General features: G+C 41.0%; 1 protein-coding gene across 1 annotated transcript in view; it reads right to left on the bottom strand.

Moving 5' to 3' along the window:
• Positions 1 to 16,456, bottom strand: part of cdkal1 (CDK5 regulatory subunit associated protein 1-like 1) — a 224,619-nt gene that overhangs the window by 169,149 nt on the left and 39,014 nt on the right. Inside the window, exon 4 of the mRNA XM_083525620.1 lies at positions 4,080 to 4,164. Within this exon, the coding sequence (XP_083381746.1) occupies positions 4,080 to 4,164 (85 nt within the window). The remainder of the gene's footprint in view (positions 1 to 4,079; positions 4,165 to 16,456) is intronic.

Genomic DNA, 16,456 nt, shown 5'->3' with positions numbered 1-16,456 from the left:
CGACATGCAGATACACACGCCGGGGTAAACACGGCTCGCTGAACGCTTCTGATGCTAGGTTAAGATTAGCACGGGAGGTCTGGAATCGCATGGACGCGCGAAGCGGGAAATTCGCCGTTTGATATCTTTTGATTCCTCCAGCTGCGACGAGAAGAGAAACGCGATGGTACGTACGTGAAATCGCAACCGGGGTCTTCCGAGGGACACCTCTGGGCCGCGTTCGCATCTGCTGAGCCCTCGAGTCGGATCATTTCCTCAGGAATTTCGGAATTACCATGGGTCTCGGGTTTTTGCGATTTGTCAGATTTGATCTAGCTGACGAAAGACTGCACTTTTCAGTCGAAGATTTTTTCATTCGGTTAACTTTTTAACACCAAGATGCACACGACAAAAAAAAAAAACAATCTCTCCCATTACCACATATCAAAAAACATGACTAATATAAGCGCTAGCAGAGAAAATGGATCCGAGTGTTTGAAGTCTAATCAGCAGCATGCGACACGTCCTAATAGTCTTGGATTATCATATTTCCAAAGCGGGAAGCTTTTCGTTCCTCACGCGCTCCTTCCTTATTGTTCGGCTCGGAGATGTTCATCACGTCTTCATTACTACGGGAGATAATTATCTAACGCTTTTCGACACACAAATAGCCGCCAGCGACATGCTATTCGCCAACACGAGCGCTAGGTGCTAATTAGTGCTAGTTATTGAAAAGGCAGGTAGGGGGTGGATGGGAGGGTTTTGCTTGTCTCCTGAGGTAAAAGCTCATTAACAAGTTTCCAGAAGAGGGAGATTTCAGTGGCCGGGGTCACAACCAAATCCAAATCTTTCCGAATTCTGACGATGGATGAATGGTGTTATGCTAATTAGGGGTGTGGGAGTGTCTGCTTCCTGGTGAGTTGGGAGTTGTGGATCGATTGAAAGGACAAGAAACGAAGAAAAGGCATCATGTGCGAATGGTACAGGTCTTCTATAAAACACAGAGGTGGTGAGATATCATCATCATCATCATTATATGAAGTGTCGAAAAAGGAACATTTTCCTCAGTGCTTTAACTAATACCTCCGCTGAGGTCAAGAACAACAAGCCTGAGCGCGCTCTCATTAATATCTGTGAAGTTCGTTATTAATTCAGAAAGGACCTCATTCAGAGAGTGAGATCAGGCACACAATCACAAGGCTCCATTTCCGACTCCTGAAATTAGCTTTCATTTAAGAGGATCTGTATTTCTCTTTCCTTGTTTTTTCTGCCTCTGACTTCCACTAGCAATAAAAGTGTTTGTTTTTTAACAGGAAATGAAATACTGTGAGAGTGTGTGATAGTTTGACACCATATAGTATAACTGTGATGTGGTGATATTGGAAGACTGAATGAATGAATAAATGGAGTCAGTGGTAAGAGAGTAACCTTGTTTACGGAGCTGTAAAAAGGTTATCATAACATCCAGGTCACCATCCATCATGGCTCATTTTCCTTACAGCCTCAGAGCCTTGATCAATTCAGTGCCCAAGCTGCACATCTAATCGCTCCACCACTCCAAGTCTTTTCATGGTTTAGGTGGAGAAGATACCAGCTCTTTATTCATCAGTCAGAATCAGACTGTGTCAGAACGTCGCCATCTTAAACCAGTGAAACTGCTGAGAAGACACCAGGGTTCTGTTCAAAACACCTAAAACCTACTGAAGTGAGGTTTTTTTTTTTTTTGGTCCAGCCATCACTGGAATCTTCTTACACAGACCCCTTTGTTTCAGGTTCTACAACATTCCACACACGCAAACTGAATTCATAGTCACGGTAATTGAATAGTCAGAATTATCCGGAGATCCTGAGTAAAATCAAAGAAAACAGCATGCTGAACATGTATGGAGTTTCCAGTGTCAGAATTATGCTGAGATTTATTTTATTATTTTTTTTTTTTAAACTTACATGTTACAAAAATGCGGCTGGTGAGGGAATTAAAAAATGAGGCTGTTGAAGGAATGACCATTTATAGCTGCTATAACGTTTGTGACAACAAGAACAAAATAGAAAGTTAACAAAATAGGTGAAAAAGACAGTTCAACACAATAATTGGTTAGTCCCAAATTGTTTTGGTATAAAATGCCATATGATTTAGATATTTAAAAAAAAAATAAAGCAAAGGATCAATAATATACAAAAATGTAAATAAAATATTCCTAATAAAACAAAGGAGACAATTATGTGGTGAGCTGAGATTTGAAGTTTTTTTTATGCTCACAAATACAAGAACAGTATTCATTACATATATTTTATTGGTTTGTTGGCTTATTTGGCTACCTAAAACCTGTTCCAGCATGGCAATGTCCCTGTGCACAAAGCCAGCTCTATGAAGATATGCTTTATATGGGTTGGCGTGGAAGATCTGGAGTAAAATGGAGTTCCAACCTCAACCCTACCGGATGAACTGGAACGCTGACTGCACCATAGGCCTCCTCACCCTACAGTACCCGACTTTGCTAACACCCTGAACAAGCACAAATCTCCATGAACACACTCCAAAAATATCTAGTGGAGGGAATAAGAACAGCAAATATAGACTAAATGGGGAATGGGGTGTTCAGAAAGCACAGACAAATCTTATGCTCAGGTGTCCACAAATGTATAGTGTATACAGCTCCAGCTACGCAACAGCACTCCCTGAGTTTCATCCCTGAATTGCAGCTGTTTCCTGTGCCGTATATTTGAAGCTTTCGCTCTGGTGGGCGTCTCTATACCTTCATTCTCATAGTGTGTGTGAACATTCACATCCTCATCAGAGTCAGAATACAACCAGGGCTCTTCCCGAGATGTGTGTTTACTCTGACGCAGTGTTTAGTCTAAAACACTGCAGTGAGTCACAGATGATGAAGCGCACGGTCAATCTACTATTTTTTGGTTTTAGTAAAGTAAAAAAAAAACAATAAATCGATGCTCTTGGTTTTCGCAAACTTAAAATACGTACATTATTTTTAATGTGCCTTAAAGCTTAAAAACATTTTAATAAATTAAAGCCATTATAAATTTAAATCTTAAACAGAAAAATGTTATGTAATTTAATTACTTTTTTGTGGGCTAGTTATTCTAACTCACAAACAAATAGGCTTGAAAAAACAAAAAAAACATTCTACAATCGAAAATGGCAACACAAATAAAAAAAAAGACATATAAACATTTCATCAACAAAAATACACGAATTTTTTACCAACAAAAACAGCAGCACAACAGTGTAAAATAATCACTGTATGAATATTATATAGCTGTGTGTCACTGTGGAAAAAAACCTGCTCCTCAATTAAGGGTTTATATTACCTTTACGATTGTATTATTTTCAGGAAGTCACGCTCCTGTGTCAAAAGCAGTGACACACACACACACACACACACACACACACACACACACACACACACACACACACACACACACACACACACACACACACACACACACACACACTCAAGTATGCAAAGCATTGCCTTGCTTCAATCTGGCAGTTTTTATGGAAATAGTGAGATTTTCATATGAAATGTCACCAAACAGATAGAACAATGAGGAGCAAAGCTTTATAACTTTCTCTACTGTGAATTAGAAGCACACACGGTGAAAGTAGCAGTTGAATTGTCATGATGTTAATGTAATTGCTATAAAACTCAGACAGTGGAGGGGTAAATGGGCGGGACCCTTGTGGGGGCCCTTTCAGGAGCGATATTTCCATTCCAGTGTATCGAAAGAAAGAAAGACCTCGACCGACCTCGGCTGTGTCTCTCTCACGTCCTGCTTTCATGTTCAGAAAATGATCAGTCTATAATAAAACTTTGCAGACGACCTGAAAGTCAGGCCGAGACTGAGCAGACCCAGACACCAAGACATGCGTGTGCGTGTTTGTGTGTATGAGTGTGTGCTCGGCTGAAACGGACACAGATGTTGATGTTAAGGAGAGTGGGATTGTGGGTAATGTAAACTGTCTGTGTGCAGTGAGGATTAGAGAAGAGGTCATGCTGGGGCACAAAATATCTGAACAGAATGCGTGTGTTGTAGTAGTAGATGTCCTAACATTATTCAAAAAGAAAGCGAGCTCCTACTTGATGTTGTTCCTGAAGTGATCTTCAGCTGGGTTTTTGACAGTGCAGCTGTTGAGCAGCCAAACATCAGCATCGGACGGGTCGTCTGAAACGAGACAGGACAAAAAATTACTATTGAATTTTTCCCCTCACAGGTAATTAATCACTTCACATGGAACAATATACTGTTTAAACCTTCTCTCTCCATTAGCTTTTATTCACTATATAGAGGAAAAAAACGTGGACACATGAGCATAAAGATTAGTTTGTGTTCCACAATTAGTCCCCATTCACTGTTCTAACAAACTCCACTCTTCTGGGAAGATGTTGCACTAGATTTTGGTGTGTGTTTGTGGAGATTTGGACTCATTCAGTCACAAGGCTGTTAGTAAAGTCAGGTAGTGATGTAGGTGAAAAGGACTGGGGTGCAGTCAGCGTTCACATTAACCCTATAGGTGTTCAGCAGGGTTGAGGTCAAAACTCTATATCAGGCCACTCCAGCATAACTTCATGGAGCAGGCTTTGTGCACAGGGGCATTGCGCTTGAAAAGGTTGGGGTCTCCTGGTTCAAGGAAAAACTTTCTATGCTACTGCATCCGAAGACATTTTATACAATACAATTGTGTGCCTCCAACTGTGTGGTAACAGTTTGAAAAAGAGCTACTTATGGCTAGAGAAGGCAGGTGTCCTAATACTTTTGTCCATATAGAGTGTGGTGTTCTGGGATTCTGGAAATCAGACTGGATAATTTCTAGAAAATTCAGATTCCTGTACACACACACACACACACGTGTTTGTGATAAATTTCTCTAATTATCCAACAGACAGGGTCAGTAAAAGCCTTCACAAGCTGACACACAGTCTGTCTGTCTCTCACGCATACACATATACTTGCGCACACATACATAGTCACACAACTTCCAGAAAATTCCCACAATCAAAGACAACCATCGACCATGCCTGTGGTGGAAGAGTTCTCGGAAGCGAACAAGTAAAGCAGCTTGTCTTTGTTTCGGAGGATGGAGGCTGAAAGGCGAGCGATGAAAAACATGGCATGAGCAATTTTACAAGGCGACACGAACGCTTCCGATTTAACACTCATCACTATATCACTATTCATCAGCTAATAAACCACATTTCTGACCCAGGACGAAATAGAAATAAAAAAAATACCCTCTGATGCCCCACCCACACCTAAAACCGATATATTTTTTTTAAGTTTTTTTTTATATACATAAAGTAAAAAATAAAAAGACGCCAACAAAAACCGAAACCCGAGAAGCTCTCCAGGCCAGCAGGTGGCGATTGCGAGTAAAGTAAAAATATAGTTAATAGCTACGTGTTCAGAATGAGACGACAAACAAATTCAAACTGAATTCCAGATGTGTTCTCAAATTGGAGAAATTGCACAAACTGATTTTCCGCCGTGATGACCATTGTCCTGACGTTTTAGCGCGTGCACAGGGTAACACTCGTCACTCTGGAGACGGTCTGGAGAAATTGAACAAAAATATGGATAGTTATTGGTGGAGCCTTGAATTTAAAATTATTTAATTTTTGAATGCCTACAACACTTTTATAAAACAATCTGCATAGCTATTTCCTGGTGCCATTTTTTTTTAATAACGTCCCATCAGCACCAATCATCAGATTTTAATAGCCGGTGGTGAAAATAAGCACTTGCACAGCTGTCACCTGTGGGCAGGGTCCGTCCTAACCTTTTATACTACACATGTTCTAAAGCTAAATATTTTAAAGTACATAACAGACGAAAGCAATTGCTGTTATAATGAACTTCACTCTTCTGGAAAGATGTTCCAGTAAATTTTGGAACGTGTCTGTGTACAGGAGGTGGTGAGGAGGACCGGGGTGCAGTCAGCGTTCCAATTCATCCTATAGATCAGTGGTCCCCAACCCCCGGGCTGAGGACCGGCACCGGTCCGTGGGTCAATTGGTACCGGGCCGCACAGAAAGAATACATAACTTACATTATTAATGTTTTCTTTATTATCTGATTCTGAACCATGTTTCATTTTGGAAAATGACTGGATTCTCTCCTTCACATCTGTCTATGATTCACTCTTGATGCATGTCATGATGGTCATTCACTCTTGATGCTCGGTCACGTCTTGCCTCCATCCGCTACCTTCTTAAAGGGGCTGCTCCGCCCGCTAACACAATACATTACCGCTAAATTAAAACCCCCAAGCTAGCAAAATGAACCAAAAAAAAAAAAAAACAGTGGATTCACGTTTATTATCATATTTAGAAAATATCAGTTTTTATGGTCATATTTTATTTATCCGCCACACCTTAAAGGCCGGTCCGTGAAAATATTGTCCGACATTAAGCCGGTCCGTGGCATAAAAAAGGTTGGGGACCACTGCTATAGATGTTTAGTATAGCTGAGGTCAGAACTCTACAGCAGGAGATCTTCCACTCCAACCATGTAAAGTATATCTGCATGAAGCTGGCTTTGGGCACAGAGGCATCGTCATGCTGGAACAGCTTTGAGTCTCCTAGTTAAAGTGAAGGGAAATGCATCCTGCATCCAAAGACATGTAGTTTTGGAGAAGAACCGCAAAGCTGAAAAAGTTTGGTGTTTTGTCCATATAGTGTGTATACACTCAGAGGTACCATCAAGCGCTTCTGCTTCGTTACAAGCTTTATTTCTAAATAGCTTCGTTACAAGCTTTATTTCTCTTTGTTTCCCATTTAATTAGAGGTCATACTTTTGAATAAGGAGTACAGAGTGCTGCTCCCTACTGGTGTGGAGAGTTCTCCCCTCCGTCATCTTTCCAACATCAGGATCCTCAGAACATCATGTTTCATCGGCAGGCCAACGAGCAGAAAAGGTCAGACGAGTTCCCAAAAATAAAACAAATACGAGTGCAGAGAATCCCTGCAGGCGCTTCACCTTCCATGATTCAGCTTCGTTTTCCGTTCCTTTAGCAAATCTGTTTACAGCAGGCGGCGCTGGGAGGAAGCCAGACAGCTGGGGGGGGGGGGGAGTAAAACGTATATAAATAAATTCAATCATGCAAGAAGGAGACAAATCAGCCACTGATTAACCCCAAGCATTAGAAACAGAGAACGCTCGTAAACCTTCTCGGCCTGGCGCAAAACAAGCAGGCAGTTCTGGGAACGTCCGTGAATCATTAGTGAAGAAACGGGGAGAAAGGAAATAAGTCACGTTTACAAAAGAGAAGAAGAAAAAAAAAAAGTTTTACGTGACAATTAAAGGTTTCCTTTCCGATACTGTTCACACGTGACTTCCCTTCGTGCAGAATTAAAAACAAAAACAGTATTTTTTTTTTCCATGCATGCGTAGTTAAGGATTTTATCACTCCTAAAACAAGACACCAAACATCAGGAGTTCAAATTAAGTCACACTGAAAATATTTACACCCTCAATAAACTTAAAAACAATAACATTAGAATCACATTAAAAACCACTGAACTGAAAAAAAAGTTATATATTGATGAGGAAAATGATTTCACAGAGGCATCAGAAGTCAAGTATATATATCTCTTATAAAACACACACACACAGGCATAAGCACCTCAACTGCATTCCAAGCATTAGAGCAAACCTGAGGAGCTAAAATATATAGCACAACCCTGGGGACAAACACACACACACACACACACACACACACACACACACACACACACACACACACACACACACACACACACACACACACACAACTGTCGAAGGTATTCCAGAGAGGTTATATTTCTTCTGGGCTTTATTCCTACCCCTTATCCCCAAAAGAGTTTTTCATTTCATCGTAAACAGCAGTCGCAAAATATTAAACTGAACGCAGAGGTCACGCTGATGAACAGCTGCTAGAGATTATGACAAGCCACTGAGGAGAAACAGGAATCGGTGAATGGATGGATGATTCGGATAAAACGGATATACAGACGAATAACATGGATGGAGGAGGACAAGGTGGTGCATGGATGAAAAAAAGATAAACATAGATGATTTTGAAAAAGGAGGACGGCGATGATTGCAAAAAAAAATGAAATAGATGTATGTATGGATAGATAGATGCACAGATAGATGGAATGAAATGTGTGGAGATTTTGTTCTGAAAGGTGGACAGATGTCATAGGTGAAGGATGATGGATGGATGTCTCGGTTGATGTTCTGATGGTTAAATAGAGGACGGACGGACGGAGCTACACACCATTAGTCCTGCTCCCTGAATCATCTTTATAAAACCCCTCCATCTTCCAGAAGAACCCCACATTCGCTCAACACCATGAACATCAACTTCTGGGAAGTGAACTCTTTCTTCCAGAGCCAAAGCAGCCTTGAGTGAAGTGAAGGGTACATTTCACCCAAAAACCGAGGGGAGAGGCAGAAAAACAAGTGCCAAGCGGAGAACTAATAAAACAAAAATCACATAAAAGATTTTTACAAGGCAAGAGATTTGCTGCTGTTTTCCTGCAGGCACTTATTTCACTCTTCATCATCGCTCGGATCGGAAACGAGATTCCTGCCTTCAGGTGTTTGCTCCGCTGTGCACACTTTCTGAGGAGCATCGACTTATGTCTTTATCGGTTCTCGAACAATTCTTTTCCTTTAACGTTAAGCATTCAAAATGCTTCGAAGCTAAATTAGTTTTTTTTTTTGAGAACGACCCAAATATACATTTTCACAAAGTCTGCTGCTTTTAGATCTTTTTGTCAGATGTTACTATGGTATACTGAAATATAATTACGAGCCTTTTACACGTCTCGGAGGCTTTTATTAACAATTACATAACGTTTTGTTTTTTGTTTTTTTAAAAAGAGACTTTCAAGTGTTGTCTCTCCTTTTTTTTTTTTTTAACTCTGCAATTCGCCCTGGTATCCAGTCAATCAACTTCTGGGCCACATCCCGACTGATGGCAGCTCATTCATGCATAATCAATGCTTGGATTTTTGTCAGAATCTGTGGGTTTTTGTTTGTCCACCCACCTCTGGAGGATTGACCACAAGGATTGATCTCAGTGGGATTGAGGTCTGGGGAGTTTTCTGGCCGTGGTCAATACATTTTGTTGTTTTGTTCTCCGAGCCACTTAGTTATCACTTTTGCTTTATGGTAAGGACCTCCATCATGCTGGAAAAGGCATTGTTAGGCATTAATTCTTGTATCATTCTCAAAAATTATGACTACCACTGTACTTTGTATAATAAACGTAGCTGTTTAAATGGCAGTACGTAACTTAGGCACACAGAAATGAACCACATACAAATAAATGCACATGACTGTGGGTAAAAAAAAAAAGCAAAAGAGGTTGAAAGGTTGGTTGTTGATGTATAAGATGTAACTCAGCAATGCAGTTGATTGATGATGGATAAGATGTTGAACCTCTGTTCAGAAGGTCATGGGTTAAAATCCCAGCACAACTATGCTGTCACTGCTGGGTCCTTGAGCAAGGCCCTTCACCCTCAATTGCTCAGTTGTATAAGTAAGTCGTATAACAGTCTGCTAAATGCCAGAAATGCAAATGCTGATCAGGCGCTACAGCATTATTTCCCTGAGGACTAGGTTCTGCTGAAGGCGGGTCCAGGTGTGCGCCGTATTGCATGGCACGTAAGCAGCTTGACTGGTATAATAAATGTTGACGCGACTATCCTGCTATTACTTTCCACCCCAAGACATTTCAACACAGTCTGAAGGAAAAAAAAGACAGTGCCCATGCGCGGTTTGGCATGAACGGCTTGCTCGAAGTAAAACCCTGCCGCATTTATTTGGACAGTCCTGTTTGTTCTGGGCAGGAAGTGAAGTCTCGAAAGCAGCAGGCAGCGCAGCAGAGCAGCAGCTCAGCCTTTGGGGCACGGCGCTGAGAAATGAGACTGTCAAGAGGAGGCTGTGAACATAGAGCGCTGCTGGAGTGACAGACAGAGAGAGATGTTCCAGTGAGGGGTTTTTGGGACCTGTGGTGGATAAACAGGACATTGGGGGGTTGAACAGGTGGAGAGAGGCGCACAGATTGAGGCAGGTGGGGTAAACTCAATGCGATGCACCGCTACAAGCAAGGACGAGCGTGACGTAACTGGCGCTTGGTCAAGATTAACTGCCCAGCTTTGGAACCCTGGGAAGTGGACGAGGGGGAAAATCTGTTTGTGGAGTGCAGAAATGGAATTCAGTTGGGAGGACAACAAGGCAAAATCTACCACGGTCAGCATATATGCATTTTCCCATGTCGTGATCAACTAGTATTTGTTTTCCAGACCGAGAACTTGTTTTTTGGGACTCGCTAAAACTGATACCACATTAAGCGGAGCATGACTGGACACTTTATTTAGCTCTGTTGACTTGCATAGATTAAACAGAAAGCCGTCTGCAACTAGGCAGCGGATTAAAGCTGCTGTTTTCATCTTCAGATTTAGAACTTTTACAGTTAAGGTGTTTTTTATTTCTTGTCTGCATCATAACTGCATCATCTAGCTCAACACCCAAACTCTCTCCAAGTATCTCTCTCGCCTCATTCCAAAAATCATAATTTGTGTATGTTTAAAGCCACCAGAGGCTGTATACAAAAGTTTAAACAAAACAGACAGTGTAATGGATAGAAAAGGAAAGGTGTGCAGCCCCTCAGGGGGTTTAAAGTTCTGGGAATGGTAAAGTGCTCAACATGGGAAATCCAAACAGGTCGCTTTGGAAGTCCTGTTACAGATCCACTGCAGGGGGTGACTCTGCTTCCAAACCTCTCACATGACTCATACACAGAAATGCCCAAATAATACCACATGATTAATGAAAGGAAATTGTAGGCAATTGAGAAAAATTTGTGGTTTTGCTCGTGAGAATTCGGACTCATGAGAACCTTTAAGCCTTGGTGAATTGATGCAACTTTTATGACTTCTATAACTATAACTGCTGTTATGGAAAAGTAAGGAATTACTTTGAAACCTATCAGATTCGAACATTAGAGCAGCAACACTGTTTTACAGGCCATGATTAACAGACGACAAAAATCTCTATGAATCAGATCCAGCTGTGAGCTCCATGATAAGCTGGGATGCCAGACTCAGCATTATTATTATTAAACTGAACCAGAAATCTGGTGCACCATGTACCATCTCTCCAAGCCCAAGGATTAATTCCTGGTGGGTGGATAGAGAAAGATAAGGGGAAATTTGGGGATATTAAAGAAAGATAAGTACTGGGAATTCAGAGATTGTGCAAACAGTGTGTGTGTGTCCAGACCCCCAGCCAGTCAGCTGCAAGTCTGCAAAAGGCAAGTAGTTGCAAGAGGTCGACCGATTTATTAGTTTTGCCGATTAATCAGCACCTATTATAAAAAAATCCATGCCGATAGTTTTTCCGGGTTGTGTTATAAAATACGAAAACGGCCTCTAGAAGCAAATCACTTTAATTTGTCCTTTTTATTGCTTTTAGATGTAACTTTTTATTTATTTGGAGTGTTACTTTTGGTTCAATGAATGCGTGTCTTATTTTCCTCAATATTAATATAATTAATATATTCATGTTTATTTCCTTTAGAACATTTATAAGATTAGAACATTTTCAGGTTTTTACATTAAAAACAAATTTTATAATGAAGTGCAGTACCATTTTACTTGGAGTGTTGTATAATGTTTGTTGCTTTGTTTTTTGATCCAGTATCCATTTTTAAAAAAAGTTAGATCCAACCTATCGGTAAAATCTACTGTCGGTCGACCTCTAGTTAAAATGGAGCAAACCAGCCTTTCCTGCACTGCTGTATTAGGGCCGAATTGCTGCGCTTTCACAGTTGCAAAGAAGTAAAGGGAGGAACACATTGCTCATTTGCACAGACAGCAACATTGAATACCGTCTGTGATGCTACATGACAAGATGATGGCAATCTAGAGCTATTTCTCAAATAATGATCAGAGCAAAGCCTGAAAACTGTGTTCTGTTGATAAAAGCCTTAAACAGAAAACCCGGCGTGAGGACGTCATCATTAGCAGCAAACATCAACTAGGTGAGAAAAACCTGTCTGAAGAAAACACTAGGAGAGTGAAAATAACAGCCCACACACAGTATGGTTTTTGTAATTATAAGACACTACTGGTCATTCATCACAATAAATTCAGCCAAAATTAATAACATACAAACGTTACTGAGCCATATCTAAACTAATGCACCTCATTTCAAATCCCCTTGCTAACTTAATACAGAACGAGTACGATACACTAGTGCGTTTTTCACGGCCAACATGCTCTATTCCGAGGCCACGATTCAAAGCCAACTTCCCCTCCAGTATGAAAGGAGAAGCCTTCGAGAGGTCCAAAAAACGGTCAAAACCATTCCATCAGGGGTCACATGACCTTGCAAGATGCCAAAGAAAACCAAATGAAGCATATAATGCTGATCCCAGTCTAAAATATGAATGACTGCCTCCGGCATACTCTGCTTCTTTACATTTGGCAAAGCAATGCATTTTTTCGCTTATGAACCCCTTAACGGTCGGGTGAATACATCTCAGGGAAAATACACAAAAAAAAAAAAATCCAACAAAAGACGAGGTACAAACTGAACTGCTGTGTACACAGTCAGGGTCAATGCCACATACCAGAATAATAAAAGGTAAAGAAAGACTCTGGCGTCCGAGTCGCTGTGGCTGTTGTCCGAGTTGATGCTGGAAGGTGTGTTTGAAAATGAAGACCGAAAAAGCAAGCAAGACATAAACAACGTTACACAAAGAGCAGGGTTTGTGAACACACACAAGCAGCGAGTGCCAGCAATGATCGCACCAAGGACGATTCTTTGTGACTGTGAGGAGTGCTGAGCTTAATCGCAGACCGGTGGCTGTTTGAAAAAGCTTAGAAATACGGTAATTGCTTTGTACAGAAGATGAAAGATCATGGTGTTCAAGACCAGAAAAGAACAAGAGTTGTGCTATTAGGCACTGATGAGAAAACTGCAGGTACACTGTAAAAGTCAAAAGGACAAAGTAAGAGACATGGATGGGATTACTGAGATGATCATTCTAAAATATCTTTATTTGCAGGTCAGGAACATTGTGTGATGGCCTAATGGACAGATGGACAAGCAGAGAGACACAAGGACAGATATTTAAAATGATGGCTGAGAGTTTGGATAAACTGATGTTTTTAGTTTTAGATTTTTAGTCGGATGGGTGGATGGAAAGAACTAATGGGAAGATAAACAAATGAATAAAAATATAAAATAAAGATTCATTGTTTAAACAGATTAATGGATAGATGTATAAACTATAGATAAAGGGACGAGTGAACAGATGAGCAAACAAATATTAGGATGATAAAAAAAAAAAGCTAAAATGATGTATGCAGGTTTGGATAAACAGATGTATGGACCGATTACTGGATGTTTTACCGATTACTGGATTGGTGGCTAGATTGATGGATAGCAATTAAATGGAATAGATCAATTGAATTATGGGGTAGAAGGAGTCACTAATTGGACAGATAAAAGATTGACAGATGTATGAATGCTTTTTCACAGTTGCTTGGATGGATGGATGGATGCTTTTTCACAGTTGCTTGAATGGATGGATGGATGGATGGATGGATGCTTTTTCACAGTTGCTTGAATGGATGGATGGATGGATGGATGCTTTTTCACAGTTGCTTGGATGGATGGATGGATGGATGGATGGATGGATGGATGGATGGATGGATGGATGGATGGATGGATGGATGGATGGATGGATGGATGGATGGATGGATGGATGGATGGATGGATGGATGGATGGATGGATGGATGGATGTTTTTTTTTACAGTTGCTTGGATGGATGGATGGATGGATGGATGGATGGATGCTTTTTCACAGTTGCTTGGATGGATAGATGGAAGGATGCTTTTTCACAGTTGCTTGGATGGATGGATGGATGGATGGATGGATGGATGCTTTTTCACAGTTGCTTGGATGGATGGATGGATGGATGGATGCTTTTTCACAGTTGCTTGGATGGATGCCTTGGAAATTGATGCCTGAGTGTCTAACTGATGGATGGATGGATGGATGGATGGATGGATGGATGCTTTTTCACAGTTGCTTGGAGGGATTAGATGGATGGATGGGTGGATGCTTTTTAACAGTTGCTTTGATGCCTTGGAAATTGATGCCTGAGTGTCTAACTGATAAATGGATGGATGGATGGATTAATGATTTAGATGAACAGATGAATAAAAAGATAAAATAGATGTCTGAGTGCTTAAACTAATGGATGGATGTTAATTGGATTCACAGTGGTTTAGATGAATGGATGAGTGGATGTTTCAATACCCGGATAGAGGACAGTTTGAATAGATAGCGAAATGCATAAAGGAAATTTTGGGTAAATGGATATTTGAACTGATGGCTGTTTAAATAGATGAATGAGTGGAAAGATAGGAAGATAAGAGGCTAATGGATATATAGAGATGATCTTACACTTGAGATCATAAGAGCTAAACAGCTTTTATTGTTTGTCTCTTTTGCTGCTAGTGGATGGAGATGAACCAACACCCCGCACCAACAAACAGTGAATGTTTCCAGTCAGACCTGAAGTGGAGTCGGTGTGTGTCACATCTGCTGATCTTCTCAGGGAAGAAAAGGCGGTTCTGGATGCATGTGGGACTCAGATGGCTGTATTAGTGCTAATTTGGCGGTGTTTAGCCTCGGGGCCTCGTACATTTTCCCTGTCTGTCTGCTCGAACCCTCAGCATGGTTTATCAGCTGTCAGAAAAGCAAGAGTCTCTCGGGAAGCATGGCACACAGTCCCATCTGCACGAACACATCACTCTACTCTACAAACATAACCATCATTATCGAATGCAAGTCAACTCGCTGCTGTTGTCATAATCATCATAAACAAAACAGTGAGCGGAAATGTCACATGGTCACATGCGGTCAGTGAACATCTGTGCGTGTAGTCATGTGATTATCCAAACCCATTGACACGGATGCCACTCGGGGAGACGCGGACATGATGCACGGCACAGCGCCTAATAAAAGGACATAATTAGAGTCGCTTACAGCGCAAGAGGCAGAGAGTGATGGACATAATGGTGGGTCTGTTGTCACACTATGGCCGTGTTTTACTTTAATAAGCGGCACATGACAGGGCTAAAAGCGGGCGCATTGTCCCAGAGGCTGGGAGGAGGGGCGACTCAGAGATGCCCTCGAGGCACCGAGGCCCAGACATTGGGGAAAACTGACTGAGATGGCAGGGTGACTCATCCAGCGAGGCAGTCACAGAGACAACACCGTGCATTCATGACACAGACGAGGCAGTTCACTCGACTTCAAATTCAGACCAAAACAATTACAGGATACTCACAATTTTTTGTGGACCAATACATTACGTATACACACACACACACACACACACACACACTATAAATATATATTTAAATTCTATTTGTCACACACATTCTTACAGAGTACGACATGAAGTGAAATCGTTTTTTTACAACTGTCCAACATGTAAACATGAAAAAAAATAAAATAAAATAAGTATATAAACCTGACACATTTGCTGCTCATTCAGGACAGTGCTATGTAACAGTCTGAAATAAAGATATAACTAAGTTTTACATCTTTAAAATACAGGAGTTCTTTTTTTGTAATATAAAGAAAAATTGAGGCTGCTAAAAAAAACAAAAAACAAACATACGCTTATAACGAATACACAGACCAGGCATAACATTAGAACATTATAACATTATCTGCGGTGAAGTGAATCACACTGATTATATCTCTTCATCATGCCACCTGTTATTAAGTGGGAAATATTAGGCAGCAAGTGAACATTTTGATGATAGAAGCCGGAAAAATAGGCAAGTGTAAGTATTTAAGCGAGTTGACAAGAGCCAAATTGTGATGGCTAAATGACTGCAGCTCTTGTGGGCTGTTCCCAGTCTGCTGTGGTCAGTATCTATCAAAAGTGCTCCAAGGAAGGAACAGTGGTGAACCGGAGGCCGATCCAACAGACGAGCTCCTGTACGTCAAACTGCTGAAGAAGTAAATGCTGTTAATGCTCGAATGGTCAGGACTGTTTTGGCAGCAAAAGGTGGACCAACACAATATTAGGCTGTCATAACGTTATGCCTAATCGATGTATGATGCGAGCGAGATCGTTTGATTTGTGCTAAACCTCATCAAATCAGCCCAGCATCACTGTTGCATTAATACATGAATATGAAGATGAAAAATATCCAACAGCACCCTCCATTGTATATTATGTCTAATAGATGTTTTTGGACTTTGTCTAGAACAAACAAATAGAAAAGAAAAGTGAAAGGTGCTGCGTCGCCTTGAGTCAATGAAGGACATCGATATTTAAATATCCGCAGGACCTCCTCCTGTCAAGTGAGGAAAATTCACCGATAGCGAGTCACCTGTCAAGAGCCGAGGTGACATGAGTGGAAACAGGAGCTA

The sequence above is a fragment of the Silurus aristotelis genome (assembly GCF_946808225.1).
Source record: "Silurus aristotelis genome assembly, chromosome: 1".
NCBI lineage: Eukaryota > Metazoa > Chordata > Actinopteri > Siluriformes > Siluridae > Silurus > Silurus aristotelis.
The sequence above is the reverse complement of the archived record's forward strand: the minus strand, read 5'-3'. Positions and strand labels throughout refer to the sequence as shown.